Genomic DNA, 16,472 nt, shown 5'->3' on the forward strand with positions numbered 1-16,472 from the left:
TGCGAGTCGGCCTCTCGCGCTCTCTCTCTCTCTCTTTATTTCTTTTTCCATCTCTCCATCATTATTTTTCTCTCTCTCTGACCCGTCTTTGTCTCCTCTGAAAGGTAAAGAAATTCTTAATAGGTTTGAGTTCACCCACGATATAAAGTCTCTATATAAAGACTTTTTTTTGTCACGCTCACACTTCGGTATCAACTCTCCTTGAAATGTTTAGCTTTTGATCAATTATTAGATTTTTTTTAACGTCCTTATTGCTATTAATATTGTTCTCTCAATCAATGAATTTGATTTTAGTTTAAATATAAAAACAAACATGAATATTACAAAGTGAAAGATGATAAAATTACCAGGATTTTGCCATGATCGTTTTATATTTACTGTCATGTTTTTATTTAATTCTTAAAAAATTCAATGTAATAATATTTTTTGCATGAATATCCGATTGACACTAGTCTGTAAACATGTAGTGGTGAAAAGTACATTTACTTCATTACTGTGCATGCAGTTTATTTGAGTGTTTCCATTTGATGTAGTTGGATGATTTTTCTCCACTACATTGCAGTGAAGTAATACAGTGTTATTTCACAAAATGTATTTTGTCCATTAAAATCTAAAGTTACATTGCAGATTAAAGGTTCACTACAAAGTTTAGGGGAGGAAACTTTAATCAGAAGAGAAAGATATTTATTCACTAAAAACCAAACTGACTTTAAAGGACAACACAGGTTTACTTTGTTTATATGTGGCGGACCCTGCCACCTTTCTAGCTTCAAACAGTGTTCTGGGGACAGCTTGTTTATTCAGTTATAGAAAAAATTAATATTTCAGAATTTGTATTATTACTGTGTTGATATTGTAAATAATAACATTATTAGTTTAAATGTCTTCTCAAAAACTACATTGTGTGTGCCCTTTATGATAAAACAACTATAATGAGCATATGAAATATAAAACCTCACTATACAGCAGTATATAGAGTACTTAAGAACACATGTAGTGCATCAACATTAATAACTCTGTAATACAAAATGGAATAATGCATAATGAGTTCTTTTTCTTAATTTAAAGTACAAATTTCTGTAAGAACTCAATTCCACATTAGCTTTAGTCTGTTTTTGTTAGAACAGCTGGAATGGAGTATTCGTATATGATGACATCACGACTTTCTCCTGCCTGAAGTAAATAAATAAAAATAAAAACCACAGGATCTCTGTAATCACTTCCCCCTTTTTTCTTCTTCCTGTTTTTCTCAGCATGCTCAGTGTTTCTCTGCCGCCTCCACATGACTCCTTGTCAGGTTTGACTGAGTGATTAACTGATTGAAGTGCTTACTAATTAATGTGTTTCATTAATTACACTCATTAATGCTGTGTTTCCTAACATGGCCTGCAGTAGCCTTAGTACCTCACCGAACAGAGATGTCAGCAAGCACTTAACTGAGGCCTGGCCTTTACTCTGTGTGTGCGCGTGAGTGTGTGCGCGTGAGTGAGTGCGTGTGTGTGTGTGTGTGTGTGTGTGTGCATTTATGTGTGTGTGTGTGTGTGTTCCTGTGTGCGTGCGTGCGTGCAGGAGAGGTGCCCCTGATGTCCGTGTTGAGAGTATCAGCACGTTTGTGCCTCATTCTCCATGTTTCTCATCTGGAAAATCATCCCATGTCCTTCCTTCACCTTTCCCATATCTGCCCCTGCAATTGCTTGATTTGTAACTTGATTTCAGGAAAGGGAAAACCTGTAGATTATCCAGCTTTCATTAGGGGGGGAAAAACCCAGTCCGTGTCAGAGAAAGAAGAAATCAATTTAATACAGACTTAACTGGAGGAAATTGCATATTCTGCCTGTATGTGCTGAACAGGCACTTTCTCTTCCTCACCAGAGACCTGCCTCCCTATTAATTGCAGTGTGTGTGCATGTCAGTGGGCGAGTGGACGCGTATGTGCGTGCGCATTTGTTTGTTTGTTTGCGCGTGCTTGAAATGTGCAGAGAGTGCACGCGCGTTCGTTTGTGTGTTAGGCGCTCGGATGCATGTTTGAGCGTGCGTTCAGTCTCTTTGTCTGTGGGTGGAGGTCAGTCCTCAGACCTGTGGTAGGGCGCTCAGCCAGATGTGTCTGTTTCTTTATTTGCGGCGTGCATGTGTGTTCAGCCGCACGTGGTGTGTGTCCATATTTCTTTGTTGGTGTATGGCGCGTGCGTAAGCGCGGGGCGCATGTGACTTAGCCAGGTGGAGAGGAAATTGGTTGGTATTTATGAACAAACGTCATAATTGTGACAGGATGATATACGACCGGCACATTCCACAGTTTCCCTCCACCCCCCTCCTCCCTTTTCTCTTTTTCTTTTTTGCTAAAAATATATATCTATGATAAAATACAGTCTTAAAAGCTGATGACCAATTTAGTGTGGCGTGTTGCGGACAAGGTCACAGAGATCTGCGAGTTCCTCTGTGTTCCTCCCTCCGAGGCCTGTTCTAATCTACGGAGCAAGAAGAGGGGCTCAAAGTCATTTCTCTAATTGCTTTTATAAGGTGCCCTTTTCACATGGTGTCTTCTCTGCTCGTTCACTTTCACCGCCATTACAACACCTTACCTCCGCACCTGCTGGTTAAAATACAGTCATTTAGTGCTGCTGCCTTATATTGATATCTCATATTCAGCGGGAGCAGAGCGAGTGCACTTTTTGTCTCTCCTCAGTCACTCTTTAACCATCCTTCTCCATGCCTGGGGTGTTAACCGGGGTCTGCAGGGTAAGTGTTTCATATATATGGGGCTACTTTTGATTTCGTAAGTGTTGTCCCCGGCATTGGTGATCTATAAGAGGATCCGAGGTGGTGAGGGGGAAGCAGGAGGTGAGGGAAGATGGAAACAGGGGTTAAAGTGTGAGAGGGAAGGCTGAGAAGGATAAGGGAGAGAGAGAAGGGGGGGATGAGATTGAGCCTAGTGCATTAAGACAGTGTATTATTTGGCGGTTCCACTTGCTTGCGTCCATTAGGGGTGGCTGCTATGCTATTAAAGGGGTCAGCGAAGTGTGTGTACCTGTGTGTGTGCGTGCGGGTATGCCTACATGTGTGTGTTTTAAGAGTTAGTAGAGTGGTCCAGTGTCTTATTGAACAGGATGGGGCTCCCCTGCTCTAATACCTCTTCATTTTATTGGATTGGATGGCCCCAGTTATAATTGTATTAGGGCTCTCCCCACCTCCATCCCCCCACTCCATCTTTCTCCACAGCAATGACCACATGTCACTCCCCCAACACACGTGGAAAACTCCGGGAGAGATGAGGAGAACCTCTGCAGAGGCCAACTTCCTTCAATCGATCTCTTCTCTCCATCCTCGGTTCACTTCTTCCTCCTGAAAGTTGTAAAGGTCGTCGTCATGTTACAGACAGCTGTTCTATTGGGTTGACGGCTGGAGGAAAGGTGAGAGGTGGCGGCAGGAGTTGGAGGGCTGATGGATCTGACGCCCAAGTTATCATCGTGGTGACCTTGCTGATTTCTTGCCCCGATCTGGCGGCTCTTGCGCGGCCATAAAGATGGTCGTGCATTGGCCGCACTTTTTTTTTAGTTTACAAGCTTATTTACACGTGTGTTTCATTCATAATTAGCCTTTTGCATTTAGCTGGAGCGATAGGTTGTGTGTAGCTGGGGGCGGTGAGCTCTGTCACCCCGAGCCGAGCTCTGTGGTGTTGCACACTCAGCGATTACTCTGGAGTTAACCAGAGAGGCTTCGCTGCCTCTCACTTTTCCTTCGCCCTTGAAGAGACCAGGAGTTGTCAGGGTCCTCGTAAAAACCCTGAACGATTGCGTCTGTGCGTTCTTCCTCTCTTTTTCTACCCCCTTTTTTTTTTTCTCCCCTTCTCCTTCCAAAACCTGGCCATCTGTCTAATTGTTCACCTCCATCGCTTTAATGCTTTTTACATGCTTTTTCCCCCCTCTTTCCAGGCAATAAACTTTATTTTCTTCGCAAGACTTCAATCTGCAGGGGGAGGGTAGGCGGGCAGGCTGCTCACCTTCTCCCTGCTGGATTTGCTCCAGTGGCCCCCCTTCAACACCCCCCCCCCCCATCCTCCCTCTGGTCTCCCATTACTCCAGCTCTCCTTCCCTGTTCTGCACCCCCCCCCGTCTCTGGAGGATATGTGTTCGTCAAGCTGACACCTGCTCTCATCTTCTCTGCTGGTCATACACACATGGAGGGCTACCCTGTTGAGGAGGCCTTACGCTGACCTGTTAATTACCACACTGCTGCCTGCTCTGACCTTGTTTGGGAGTAATGTCTCATCTTTCTGGCGTCAAAATTGAACTGAAGGCTTGCCGTAAAGTTTATCAGTCTTTTTTTTTTTTTAATCAGAATACTTGGTGACCAGCTGACCCCTTTTTGCCTCACATGCATTTCTGTATGTAAAAGCGGGCAGGAGTGTGAGTGCTGCACATACAAGCCATTAGATGAGACAGTTGTCTCCTCTCACCTGTGATTACTGCTGTGTGCAGATCATATAAGCAGGTACCCTATAATCATATCTATAATAGCCATAATCAGCCCTTTAATGCTTTGTAATAGCATCCATATAATGGTATAGAGTAGCATCAAGAGAATAATTCAGGCATAGATAATGGCGTGATAGCGTGGTTTTACCCTTGAGTCACAACATTGAATTTGTTGTGCGTGTGTGTGTGCCTGTGTATGCATGTATAAATACGCCCTGGGGCTGTTAAGGTGTCTGTAAAATGCCTGAAGAATCACATTTCCATCAGAAGGCGCTCTTAACCCTTTCCTGTTGTCTTTGTGCTCGCTGCTCCATGGAGCGTCCTTGCTGTGAGTGTCATGTACACTCGGCTCTGCGGAGGCAGTCGCGCCGAGGGGGAAGACGTTCCCATATGACGCCCGTGGACTGGAGATCAGATCAGTGGAAAAGGCTGACGTTGGGGGCAGTGGTGGCGGTGGAAGGGAGCGTAATGCTGAACACTCTTCCGGTGTGTAACATGAGCTGACAGCGTTCCTCGGGGATGGCGGGCAGGACGAAGGGGAGCGGTAGCGTCAAGAATACCTGGTGCTACCGAAGCTAGAGGCCAGCTGGGAGTCCTGGGAGCAATATCTCACTCCTTCTCCCTCTCCAGCATGAGGGATGAGTCTAATGGACCGTTTGAGCCTGAGCAGAACGCGGTGCACCTCGGGTTCACGCTGCACGCACCCGTACACCGAGGTCCCGCGTGAGCTCATATGTTAAAGGGAGATGGAACCTGGAGTACATGTTAAGAGGGCCCATACTGATAAAGATGTAGAGAAAAAGCAGGAAGGAGACAGAGAGAGAGTCTGAGTTGACGCGCTTTGGTCGTAACGCTTATTGAAGAGATACGCTCCTTTAGGCCTGCCTGCGTCTCTGCTGAGGCCTCTGCCCTGCAGCACAATGCCACAGTGGGATGGAGAGGATGATGAATATTTAGCCTGTCTTCCTCAGTGTGTAAATGCAGCTATGCATTCACTTCTTAAGTCATTTATCTTTCTCTTCTGCTCTTCTATCCTCCCCCTGTCTCCCAGCATATGGTGTAAGATGAGCCGCACATACACACACACACACACACGCGATGAGAACATGCAGAAGGAAGCTGTGGAGTTCTTTAGGAGTCTTTAGTTGGGAATGTGACCACATGTCAACACTCTTTTTAATTTCTTTTTCATCAGCATAGTCAGTCAGTTTTGTTTCGATAGCTCACATGACACAGTGGACGACATCCTTTATGCTTTTAGACCCTCAATCCTCAAACAGGATGAAACCTCACACGGTTTTTCTAATAATTTAAACCTGGACCTGATGATAATAGGTGTCAAAATCCACACTGATGAAACTGTTCCTCTGCTGTTGCTGCTGGTTATAACAGTCGCACTCTTGTGTTTCTTGTGTCTGCAGCACAAAGCAAGAGTTGAAGCCATGATGTGCGACCTGGCCTCGTTCCGCAGCGTCAGGGAGTTTGCTGACTCTTTCAAGGCCAAGAAACTGTGAGTATAAACCAAATTGTTGATTTTCCATGCGAGATGTCGTATGATCTCTAATATGTTCTAATATGATTCAACAAAAGTTGGCAACGCTTTGGTTTTTCTCACTCTGCTTGTTGCAGAACAGAAAGAGTGAATGACTGAGGAGTCATCAGTTTGAACATTAGATATCTTGTCTTTGTACTGTATTCAATAGAAATCGAAAAGGATTTGCAAATCTCTTTTTATTTTTAATTGGTGTTCTCAATGTCTCTCACAAGAGTGAACAAAATAGTAGAGCGCATACTTCCTCCAAGGCCCAACAGTCGCCTTTAAATAAAGAAAGTCAGAAAACCTTTTTGGATCCGTCCCTTTATCAGGACCTACACCAAGATTTAATAGGGTCTATTCTGGGCCGTCCCCCTTCTATGTTTTGCGGAAATCATCTCGGTAGTTTTTGTGTAATCCCGCTGACAAACCAACAAACAAATACACAGACACAGGTGAAAACAAAACCTCCTTGGCGGACGTAATGAATAAAAAACAAAGAGGACTAAACAGGCTCTGTCACTCAGGCCGATCACTGTATTCATCACCATACTTAGAGGACGTCCAAACTTTCCTGATGGACACCATATGGGCACTCTTCTGGTCCCAGGAGCGAGTGTGTGTATTTGTGTCCATTTGCTTGACATTGGTCGAACGCACTACAAGACTTTATGGCACTTTTTTATTTTGTGGTGGTCAGCTTTTACGGCATGTGTTTTGCGTCCTGTGGTCGCTCGCACCGTTGCTATTTTTGGGGTCATGTATTCTGTCATCCATACTGCTCATCCACCCGCAGGTCTCCAGGCGAGGGTGTGTGTGTGTGTGTGTGTGTGTGTGTGTGTGTGTGTGTGTGTTTGTCTGTATTTGTCTCTATGCGGGCGTCAGGGGAGCCCCTTGGGGAGAGGCAGGGCAGTCATTGCCCCCAGCAGCCCTGGGGCAGGGTATGGCCATCCAGGACACGTGTCTTGGGTCACAGCCAAACCTCACGGTGGCTTCCCTTCACTCTGTGTCCTGTGCTTCTTACATCCACACTGAAGTACACCCACTTCTCTTAAACCCTCCTGTCCAAGAAGTGGACTCGGTCTGTTTTTTTTGTGTTTTTGCATATCCCTTTTTGCAATTTGTTTACCTCCCTCCCTCTCTCATGTTGTCTCTCAGTCTCTCCCTGTCTGTGTCGCTCTCTCTCCTCACCTCAGTATTTTGGCAAGGTTGTATTTCTTCATTAGCTGTGCCGTTGAGGGTGGGGGGGTGGGGGTGGGAGTGGGGGAGTCCCAGGGGACGTCAGAGTACATTAATTCTCATCAGAAGGCGAACAGAGCAGAGTGGAGGCTGGGAGCTCTGAGCTGTGAATGGCACTGGGCAGCTGTCTGAGTCTACCACCACTCTATTACTGCACGTATGTCTTCAGGCATAACACACACAGCAGCACGCGCACACACACCACACGCACGCATTTGTGCATACATGCGCCGTACAGTTCTTTAAACACAGACAAACAGACACACACATTCGCACACACACGCACAATAATGCTCCTGCAGCGTGTCATTGACAGGTGAAATGTAATCAGAGTCTTTCTCTTTTCCTTCTCTCGTTTCTCACTCCCTTGCTTTTAAGTGCTTTAGTCAGTGGCTTTCACGCTGCTTTGTGTTCCATTGACCCCGATTCTGCTTTAATTGCCTGTCCTTTGAAATGAAATTACCTGGATATTGATATTGTTGAATGCAGTGCAATTTCATCGCGACGTAATTGATGGAGGACCGCGTTGACAGAATGCCCCTAATACAATTTCTACTGAATGGTCCGTAATTAACACATGCAATTTGTTTTCACCTGTGATTTTTTTTTTTTCTTTCTAAACGCATTTATCCGGTTGTAATTTCAAGCAAATTATGTTCGGTAGGTGGTCTGTGTAGATACATGTGAGCCAGATCACATTAGTCTTCCGTTGTTCCATCCTTTTTTCATTCAAATCCTTTTTGTGTTTTCTGCACACTGTACAGGTACGCAGCAGGATCAGGATGAGCTGTGCACACATACCTACAGTATATGCCAGTGCCAGTTGCCAATAAAGTGCAGTGTTAATGACCAGCAGTCCGAGCCCAGCTCACACAGGCAATCTCTTCCTGCTGGCCCCCATTATCATAGAGGTCAGGGGTCATACCCAGGGGGGTTATTTAAAGTAAATATATAAACGGATGTCTCCCTGTTTGGTAGTTAACACCCTCGTTTGACCAGCGCTGAGATTGCACAGTGCACACAGTGTTGTGTGAGGTCTTAATGTGGAAAGAGGGACTGTGGTACTCGGCAATAGGCCTATTAAAGACATTCATTAGACCTGCGCTTATGAGAGAGGGACTAACTGGTGGGCAGTTGAATTAACAGGCCTTTTACATTACAAGCAGACTCACAGGAGGCCCATCTGAACTGCGTGGGGGAAAATCGCTCGACCGGCCAGTGAAAAGTTGTTTATTGGAGTTTTTGATCACACATTTTTGATAGACTTTGAGTTTGTCCATCTGTCTTTTACAGCGCGAAGTCACACACACAAAAAAAGGACACAAATACATTTTTTAATCTTGAGTGACACGAGGAAGTAGTTTAAAACGGCAGCCGCAGTAAAAGGTTGGAAAGTTAGGTCAAGAGTTCAGGCCTGAGGTGACGGAGCCAAGAGTTTTGCCTTGTGTAGCACAATGTTACTGTACTTCACACTCCATTAGACGGGGGAACACTGGGCCAAAAACAACCTGCATTAAAGCTGAGAGCCCTTTCAGAGCAGAACTCGACATCACAGCTGTGTTTTACTCCTCTATCTTGTTTTATCAGGTTTAAGTGGAAGTTACAAAGGTTGTTTTTTTTTTTTCTTTCTTTTTTTTTTTACAGATGTTTTTCTTCTACCAAGCAATTTAGTCAGACTTCCTCACCTTCTTTGTATCTCAGATAAAAATTTGAATATCTCGCTGCTAGTCTGTGCCCCGCTGATAATGTGCTGAGGTCGGCGTTCCTTAAGTTGACTTGTGACTAGGTTTGTGCTCTTTAATGAACCTTGTGTGTGTTCGGAGGCCTGAAGGTGATCGTACAGTACACTCCTATGTAATAGCATGGGATGGCTCATTATAGAAAGGCATAACAATTCACACATTAATTTTCCAGCATCCAGTTTTTAATTAATCCAGTAGGCAGTCTTAAACACAGGGTACACAAATTGCCTTCGGCCTCATAATTAATTCTAATGGAAGAAATTAAAAATTGGTGGGGTGTGTTTGGATTGTTCGGCTGTGTTACTGTGGTTTCGAGCTCGCTGGAGCGACGCTGTCACCGACAAGGATCTCTCACTGCCCTGACCAATCCGGCAATCTCCGCTCAGTGGCACGCGAGAAGGGAGTGTTACTCTCTCGCCCACGCCAAGTCTGCAGGAATGGGAATGTGACTGTGTGTGCGCTAAAGCTATTTCTTTTTTTTCTTCTTTTTTTTTTTTATTAAAGTCAGTTGTTTTTTGTATCATGACCATGTGCTTGAAAGTGTGTGTGTTTCCTCTGATCTGCACTCTCCTGCTCTGCCCTCTCTGAGTCGATGTGTTGGTGGGTTTGGTTACTCAGAGCAGTTACACAGGACCTGTATCAACACCTATTACTTCCACCACCCTTGTGTGTTGAAACGGTTGGAGATTGCTTTTCAATGTGTTGTTGCTCTTGGATTCCCGCCAGCTGTATTCGGTATCTACAGTACCTGTCGAGCCACTGGGACTTGCACTGGAAACCTCTGTATCATATCAGCATTACTGATGCTCTGTCTCTGCAGACCTCTGAAAGTCTTCCACTCTCTGGAACAAGACACCCTGTTTCCTTTCTCTGCCTTCACTTCTCACAATCCCATCCTTTATTATTTTCTGCTCCCTGTCTCTCCTTACCTCCTCTTCAGCTTAATATGGTTCAAAAAGTCCCTTTTTTATGCAGCTCTGTCTTCTTTGTTTCATTTGTAATCAATAAACAATCAAACATGTTTTATTTTCTGCCTTCTTCCCCTCCTCCATAGGCCCCTGCACATTCTGGTGTGTAATGCAGGAGTGTGCACTCAGCCCTGGAGCCTGACGGAGGACGGCCTGGAGTCCACCTTCCAGGTCTGCCATCTAGGACACTTCCTGCTCGTCCAGTGCCTGCAGGATGTGCTGCGTCGTTCGGCCCCCGCACGTGTTGTGGTGGTATCCTCCGAGTCCCACAGGTACGGACAATAAACTAGGCATGTAAAAAATTTGATCTTTTTCCAAGGTTGACTTGATATTAGTGTGTGGTCTCAGGAGGAGACTATTAAAATGAGGCATTTGCAGTAGGGTATAAAATTTGTTTGTCTGTTTCCTGACCTGTGCGTTATTTGAGACCAGATGACTATCATCTTAATTAATTCTTAAAAATGTTGAATGTGCAGAGAAAAACATAATTTGGGCCAATTGTGTACATTTTTGCATTCAGTAACCTTAAAAGTGCCCCGTGGAGTTTTCTGCCAAACAAATAAAGTTTATGTTCGCTGTTGCCAACAGCACTCTCCGTCTGCATCCTTGAGGTCTAACAAACATTTTAAATCCATTTCCTTTCTCATAAAACATGAGCAAAAGAGAGAAACTAAAGTGCTCCAGAGCTCTACTGGAAGAAAAAATATCCACAGGGTGCTGTACCTTTAACCACTGCATGTTTTAGAAAGCATGTATGAAAAACATGATAAATCCAAGGAATAATTACCTTACCTGACCTGTTATTGTGCCACATTATACATCTATCTCATTTTGACTTCATCTATTCTTTTCCATTCACATGCTTTCCTATCTTTTCACGACATGATAATTACTAATGCTAGTAAAGCATATTTTGGTCGATATCATCTGCATTAAAATGTATAGACCTTTGTATATATTTTGTTGAGTTGTGTTACATTATCCTAAATGTTCATCAAGTTTCCTCAAGATAATCAAATATTTAATTTGGTTGCTTGTTACGACAACCTTCGGGGAAAAAGGAAGGAAGTCACCAAATGAAACTGTACGTTAGCTGTAAGATTGTGAGCAGTGGCATGCACCATGCATGCACAGATTGCTGCTGCAGTCTGGGTGATAAACAGGAGTGAAGATAAATACTATAGTGTGTTCCATCCACACAGCTGGTGCAGTGCTTTTTTTCTTACGGTTTAGCTGCAGTGCCATACTTTTCTGTAGGGCTCAAAATTATCCATTCATCTGTTATCTGCAAGCGCTTATTCTGCGCAGGGTCGCAGGGGGCTGGAGAGAGAACAAGCTAATGAACAAAAAGTCAATTTTTCATGTTGCTTATGGCATTTCCAGTTTTCCAGAATAAAATAAACTGCTTCAGTTTACAGTAGAAACTCTGAGAGGTCACTTGATGAAGCTCACCATCTCTTAATGGCAGAATGCAGTGTTCTTGTTGATGTGAGCACTATGCTGTTGGTTGTATTCCCACCATCCACAGTTTAAGCCACATTTAAGTCACACTCATAGATTTTGAGCAGTAATATCCCATAACTACCCTGTCGGCTCCGACAACTCTTCAGCTCCAGTCGTGCAGTCGCAGCAGCTGCACTGGCCAGTTTTCGCTACAAACTGATACATCAGGCTTAATGCATATTGTCAAACATGACAGCCTCACTCACTGAAAACTCATTTCCCTCCACACGCTGTCACTATGAATTAAACGTATCATCAACATGATGGATGGACTTTTCAGCTAAAATTTACTTTGATCAAGTGTCTGCTCCTTTCTGCCTGACCCCCTGACTCAGCCCCTTTCTCCCTTCTTTTCCCTCCCTCCGCCGTTGTTTTCCAACTCTTATCTTTTTGTCAGGCAACTCCACTCCATAGGCGTCTGTTTTCCCTGTCATAAAGTAGACAGGCATGATGTCTTGCAGTGATCTGTGAGCCCGAGCCCTGAGCCATGTGTTTCAGTGTCACCGACTGAGTGAATGTGTGTGTCTGTGTGTGTGTGTGTGTGTGTGTGCGACATTGATCCTGGCTTCAGTCAGTCAGACGGCAAAGCAGAGTGATTGATTGGAGCTCGGCAGAGTGACCTGAGACAAGGAGAACATACGCAGAGTTATTCTTGCAGATCAAACAGCAGCACTGTTACAGCGGGCCTCGTATGAGTTATGTTATACAGGCTGCCATGCATGAGAGGGCAGGAGCAGCTTGACACTCAGATTCACTCGGGGGTCACGCTGCTGTAGCATGCTGTGAAAAAAAAAAAAAACATGAGAGGAAGAGAGAGTAGGAAAAGCTTATTGAAAGGGAGCACGTCATGAAGGGAGTATTGACAACAGATGATTGATGCAAGACTTTCCTCCGCTGTGAGAACAGTGAGGTCACACAAGTTTTGGCGGTGTAAAAACTGCTATAGGAGCAGGCGAACAGGCCGAATGTGGCCGGTTTAAACACGTCGCAAGGACGCGGATGGTCAGGTCGGTTCCCTCTCTCCTTTTCCTACCTCCCAGACACACACACTCACCTTTCCTTCTCTCCTCTACAAGCGGCAGCGGCTTTAACCCCTTCAAAGAGGGCTTAGGCAGGACCAGAGAGAGTCAGTTACACGCGGACACGCACCAGAGGGAGGGGAAGAAGGAGCGGAAATAGACAATATCTCATATTACATCTTCCCATTCTGTCCACCTCATTCCAGACCTATATTACATCTACTGAAGTCGCCTCCTTTTTTGTTTGAGTTATTTTCAGTTTGCGCCGATTTCCCGTTTATTCACTTAGCCTCCCCTCACAAGCAGCGTGTGACCCCTGACCTGGCAGCATATTGTATTCCCTAAGCCCCTTGTCCTCTGGTAAAGCACTGACCTATAAGGGACAGGGGTGGGAGAGATGGACACATGGGTAATGGCTGGACACTTTATCAGTTTCCACCACAGGGGCTTACTGTGGAATTGGTCCAATACAGGTTTACTTTGCCCCAGTGCTGCATCAGATCTGGTCAAACAAGGAGATGATATCCTTAATGAAATTACCTCTGATGGATCTGAGCTGCAGCTCTGGCTCCATACTTTTATGTACAGACAAGGTGTTTTTTTTTTTATAGCCAAAATCTCTATATTTCATCATGCAAGGTTGAGTGCATCATCCTGCAGAATAATTCATTGATTGCAATATCACTTTAATGCTGCATGCACGTTGTAACCAGGCACAACTTGAGTATAAGATCTAACTGTATCTCCCTTGAATATCTCGAGGAAACTTTTATCTGATCTGCTTCACACTTGATGGTTGTATTGCTGAAGAACCTTTGTTAAGTGTGCAGTTGTTTGGAAGATAAATGTTAATGTTAAAAGATAATATTAAGTCTACTGTGATTTCAACATTAAACAGGAAGTCAGGGTTCCTTTTCTGCTTCACATTTTGCCATTTTGTTGCTGAAGAAAGTGCAATTAAATAAACTTTGCATAAACAAGCTGACAGTGAGCTGTTTAGCTCTACGTCTGACTGCAGCGGAGGATGTTTGATATGAACACCATCATGTCACAGCAGGGTGGGGGCTTCAGGGCTCTAATTGGTGTGGGGACAAATGCACGTGACTCTCAGTTAAACTGGCCAAGAGAGGAACAAGTGCACGCAGGACAGAAAAACAGCAGCAGAGGCAGTAAAACTAGCGAATAGATGCACAGACGTGTTGCAGAATCAACCAATGGAAGGCCGTAAACTGCTTTTACAGGTCAGCCTCAGTTTAATCTCACTGGTGAAGAGTTTTAATTCAGTTAAGGTATCAGGAACCATGCACAATAAACATTACTGTAAATACTGAATGCTGGAATCAATCAAGAGGTTAGTTTTCATACGTAGTCCCCTGGCCAGGTGTGATGTTGGCCACCTTAAAATCAATAAACCTGTTTAAAACAATGAACGTGATGTACGGCGTGTCAGTTACAGTAAAAGAGGGACAAATATCTGGGCAACAATAAAAGCAGAGCGATAGTACACAGAGAAATAACACAACACCAAGCAAGGACGGACACACAACATGTACAGACATACATATACTGTATATATGTATGTCTGTACGTGTTGTGTCATCCGTCTCCAGTTTTATTAATGTTTGAATAACTGATTGATTTTTGATTGTGAAGTAGATTGGGTGAGTGGTTCTTTAGGAAATACCAGAGGCCAAGCAGTCTGCATGTTCCTGCCAGGCACGATTTGAACGAGCACTGCACCAGTGTGAAATTCTTCTTCTTTTTTTTTTTTTTTCAAAAAAGGACCCCTCCATTTGGTGCTCAGGCAGTTGATTTATCAACCTCGACTTGCTAAAGTAGTTATGAAGTTGCAGCACATGAAATGAAAAGCCTGCAGATGTTGTAATTTAGCCAAGCAAGGATGTTGCGGAAGGCGACAGTAAACAAGAGGCAGCGAGCTTGTAAAATCACAACAAGGAAACCAGGTGACATTTTGATTGGTTGTTTTCTAATGACTGGATTAATATGTAGGATGTGTTCCACCAGTTTGGAGCCCGGCTCTCTCTCCCTCTCTCTCACACACACACACACACACACACAGAGCACACACAGAGAGTGTGGTTTTCCGTGCCCGTGTATTGTGATGTGATTGTGTGACTGCATAATAACACAACGAGTAGTGTAATGTTTAAGGGGCCTTGTCAAACATCTGGAGTTTAACAGCTCTGTCGCAGGCAATTAAAGAACATCATGTCACGTCTTTGATTTGTATTCAGCCAGCACCACACATCTGGCAGTCCGAAGCCTCCACACACACACACACACACACACACACACACACACACACACAGTCTAACTTCTCTTGATCCTGGACTGTGTTTCAGGTTCACAGACCTACTAGACTCGTGTGGCAAGGTGGACCTGGCCCTGCTGTCACCGGCAAAGAAGAACTACTGGTCCATGCTGGCTTACAATCGGGCCAAACTCTGTAACATCCTCTTCAGCAACGAGCTCCACCGCCGCCTCTCGCCTTATGGCGTCTACTCCAACGCAGTGCATCCTGGGAACATGATGTACACCTCCATTCACCAGAGCTGGTGGCTGATGACCTTTCTCTTCACACTGGCCAGACCTTTCACCAAGTCTATGGTAGGAGAAAAAAACGTGTTTGATGAAGTGTTTTACACGTGTTCGTATTCCACTAGAAGTAGCTCTGTAGACTCTGCTCTGTCCCTTACTCGGCCTATATATTTGTCTTGGCACGTTCCTGGGAGAGAGGAGAGGAAAAGGATGGAGAGGGGTTGATCTGCTGAGTGCTGAGGGCTCAGGGAGAGAGTCTGGGTTTCACAGATAGAGAGATATTCTGTGGTTTGTTTTCCTCTTCCTCCTGTCACTGTTTATTTAACTCCGAGAGGTGGTTCCTCTCACAAGGCTAGGCGATATTCCAGATCCTGTGTACTGCGACTATTGGGTTACAGTAAATGCACTGCGCAAACTCAAGTCTCTACTCGTATGCAGTCATGTTCTCCACAGTACTAAAATAATAAGCTCTCTGTCAAGTATGTTTTTACCATACAACCCATTCCCATCAGGAGAACCTATTACCAGGTTTTTTCAGAGGCATTATCTTAAGTTCAGAGACATATTAGCTGACTAGAGACCCGTCGGAGAGCAGAGATACCGTAAAGACATTATGTCCTCACAGGCTGATACAGAGAAAGGAGGCCAAGTGCCGTGCCAGAGGGACCTGAAGTTTATATCTGTTTACAAGTTTAATTTTGAAGCAACAATAAAACCGGATCCCCTCAGAGAGATGACACTCTACTCTGATGGCGATGGTGTTGTGACTCCCAACATGCTTCCATGACCCTGGAAGCTTTTTTTGGTAGGGTCTCCCTTGGCAAACTGGTCCCTGGTAAGAGACTTGCTGCATGTATGTGTAGGTGGGCTACACACTGTACTGGGTCTAGAACCAAACTACTGCATGCCTTCCTCTTTTAAGGAGGTACCTGTGGAGACAGGAGCGGGTCCAGTGTCAGGATACTCACGATCCTCTGGCTGATGGCTTTTGAGTTTCCCTCTGTATTTTAGGATGTGGCCTCTCTTCTTCTGTGAGTTGCAGAGAGGAAGGTTCTTAGTATCCAGCTTTTCTTTAGTCCCTGGTTTTGGTAACAGACAGGGCCCGGGGACATTGTGCAATGTACAATGTAATGAAACTGTTTCTTTGCATTTAATCCGTCCCAGGGACCAGGCTAGAGGCTAGTGCTTTAGTCAAGGGCACTGACTGGAGAATTAACCACTCAGATGAGATTTAATGATTGATGAATGATTTGATAATGATTGAGAAACCTCTGGAGAGGGGTGACTGGAGACCCTTTTTCGCTTAATTAGCTGTGGTTCTTGAACTGGTTCTGTTCATTGGACCTCTATGCCAGTCACACACAGCCCATAATGAACACCAATGCTTAGTAGAACATCTCACGTAGGAAAAGATCAGTGAACAACTTCTTTAC

The 16,472-nt window shown here is 44.6% G+C and overlaps 1 protein-coding gene across 4 annotated transcripts in view; it reads left to right on the forward strand.

Moving 5' to 3' along the window:
- wwox (WW domain containing oxidoreductase) overlaps positions 1–16,472 on the forward strand; it is a 137,376-nt gene that overhangs the window by 32,005 nt on the left and 88,899 nt on the right. For all 4 annotated transcript variants that reach the window (XM_037105783.1, XM_037105782.1, XM_037105785.1 and 1 more), the window contains exons 6-8: positions 5,897–5,985; positions 10,045–10,230; positions 14,844–15,108. In XM_037105783.1, coding sequence (XP_036961678.1) covers positions 5,897–5,985; positions 10,045–10,230; positions 14,844–15,108 — 540 coding nt within the window. The remainder of the gene's footprint in view (positions 1–5,896; positions 5,986–10,044; positions 10,231–14,843; positions 15,109–16,472) is intronic.

This window comes from Acanthopagrus latus, chromosome 8 (genome assembly GCF_904848185.1).
Source record: "Acanthopagrus latus isolate v.2019 chromosome 8, fAcaLat1.1, whole genome shotgun sequence".
In the NCBI taxonomy this organism is placed as follows: Eukaryota; Metazoa; Chordata; class Actinopteri; order Spariformes; family Sparidae; genus Acanthopagrus; species Acanthopagrus latus.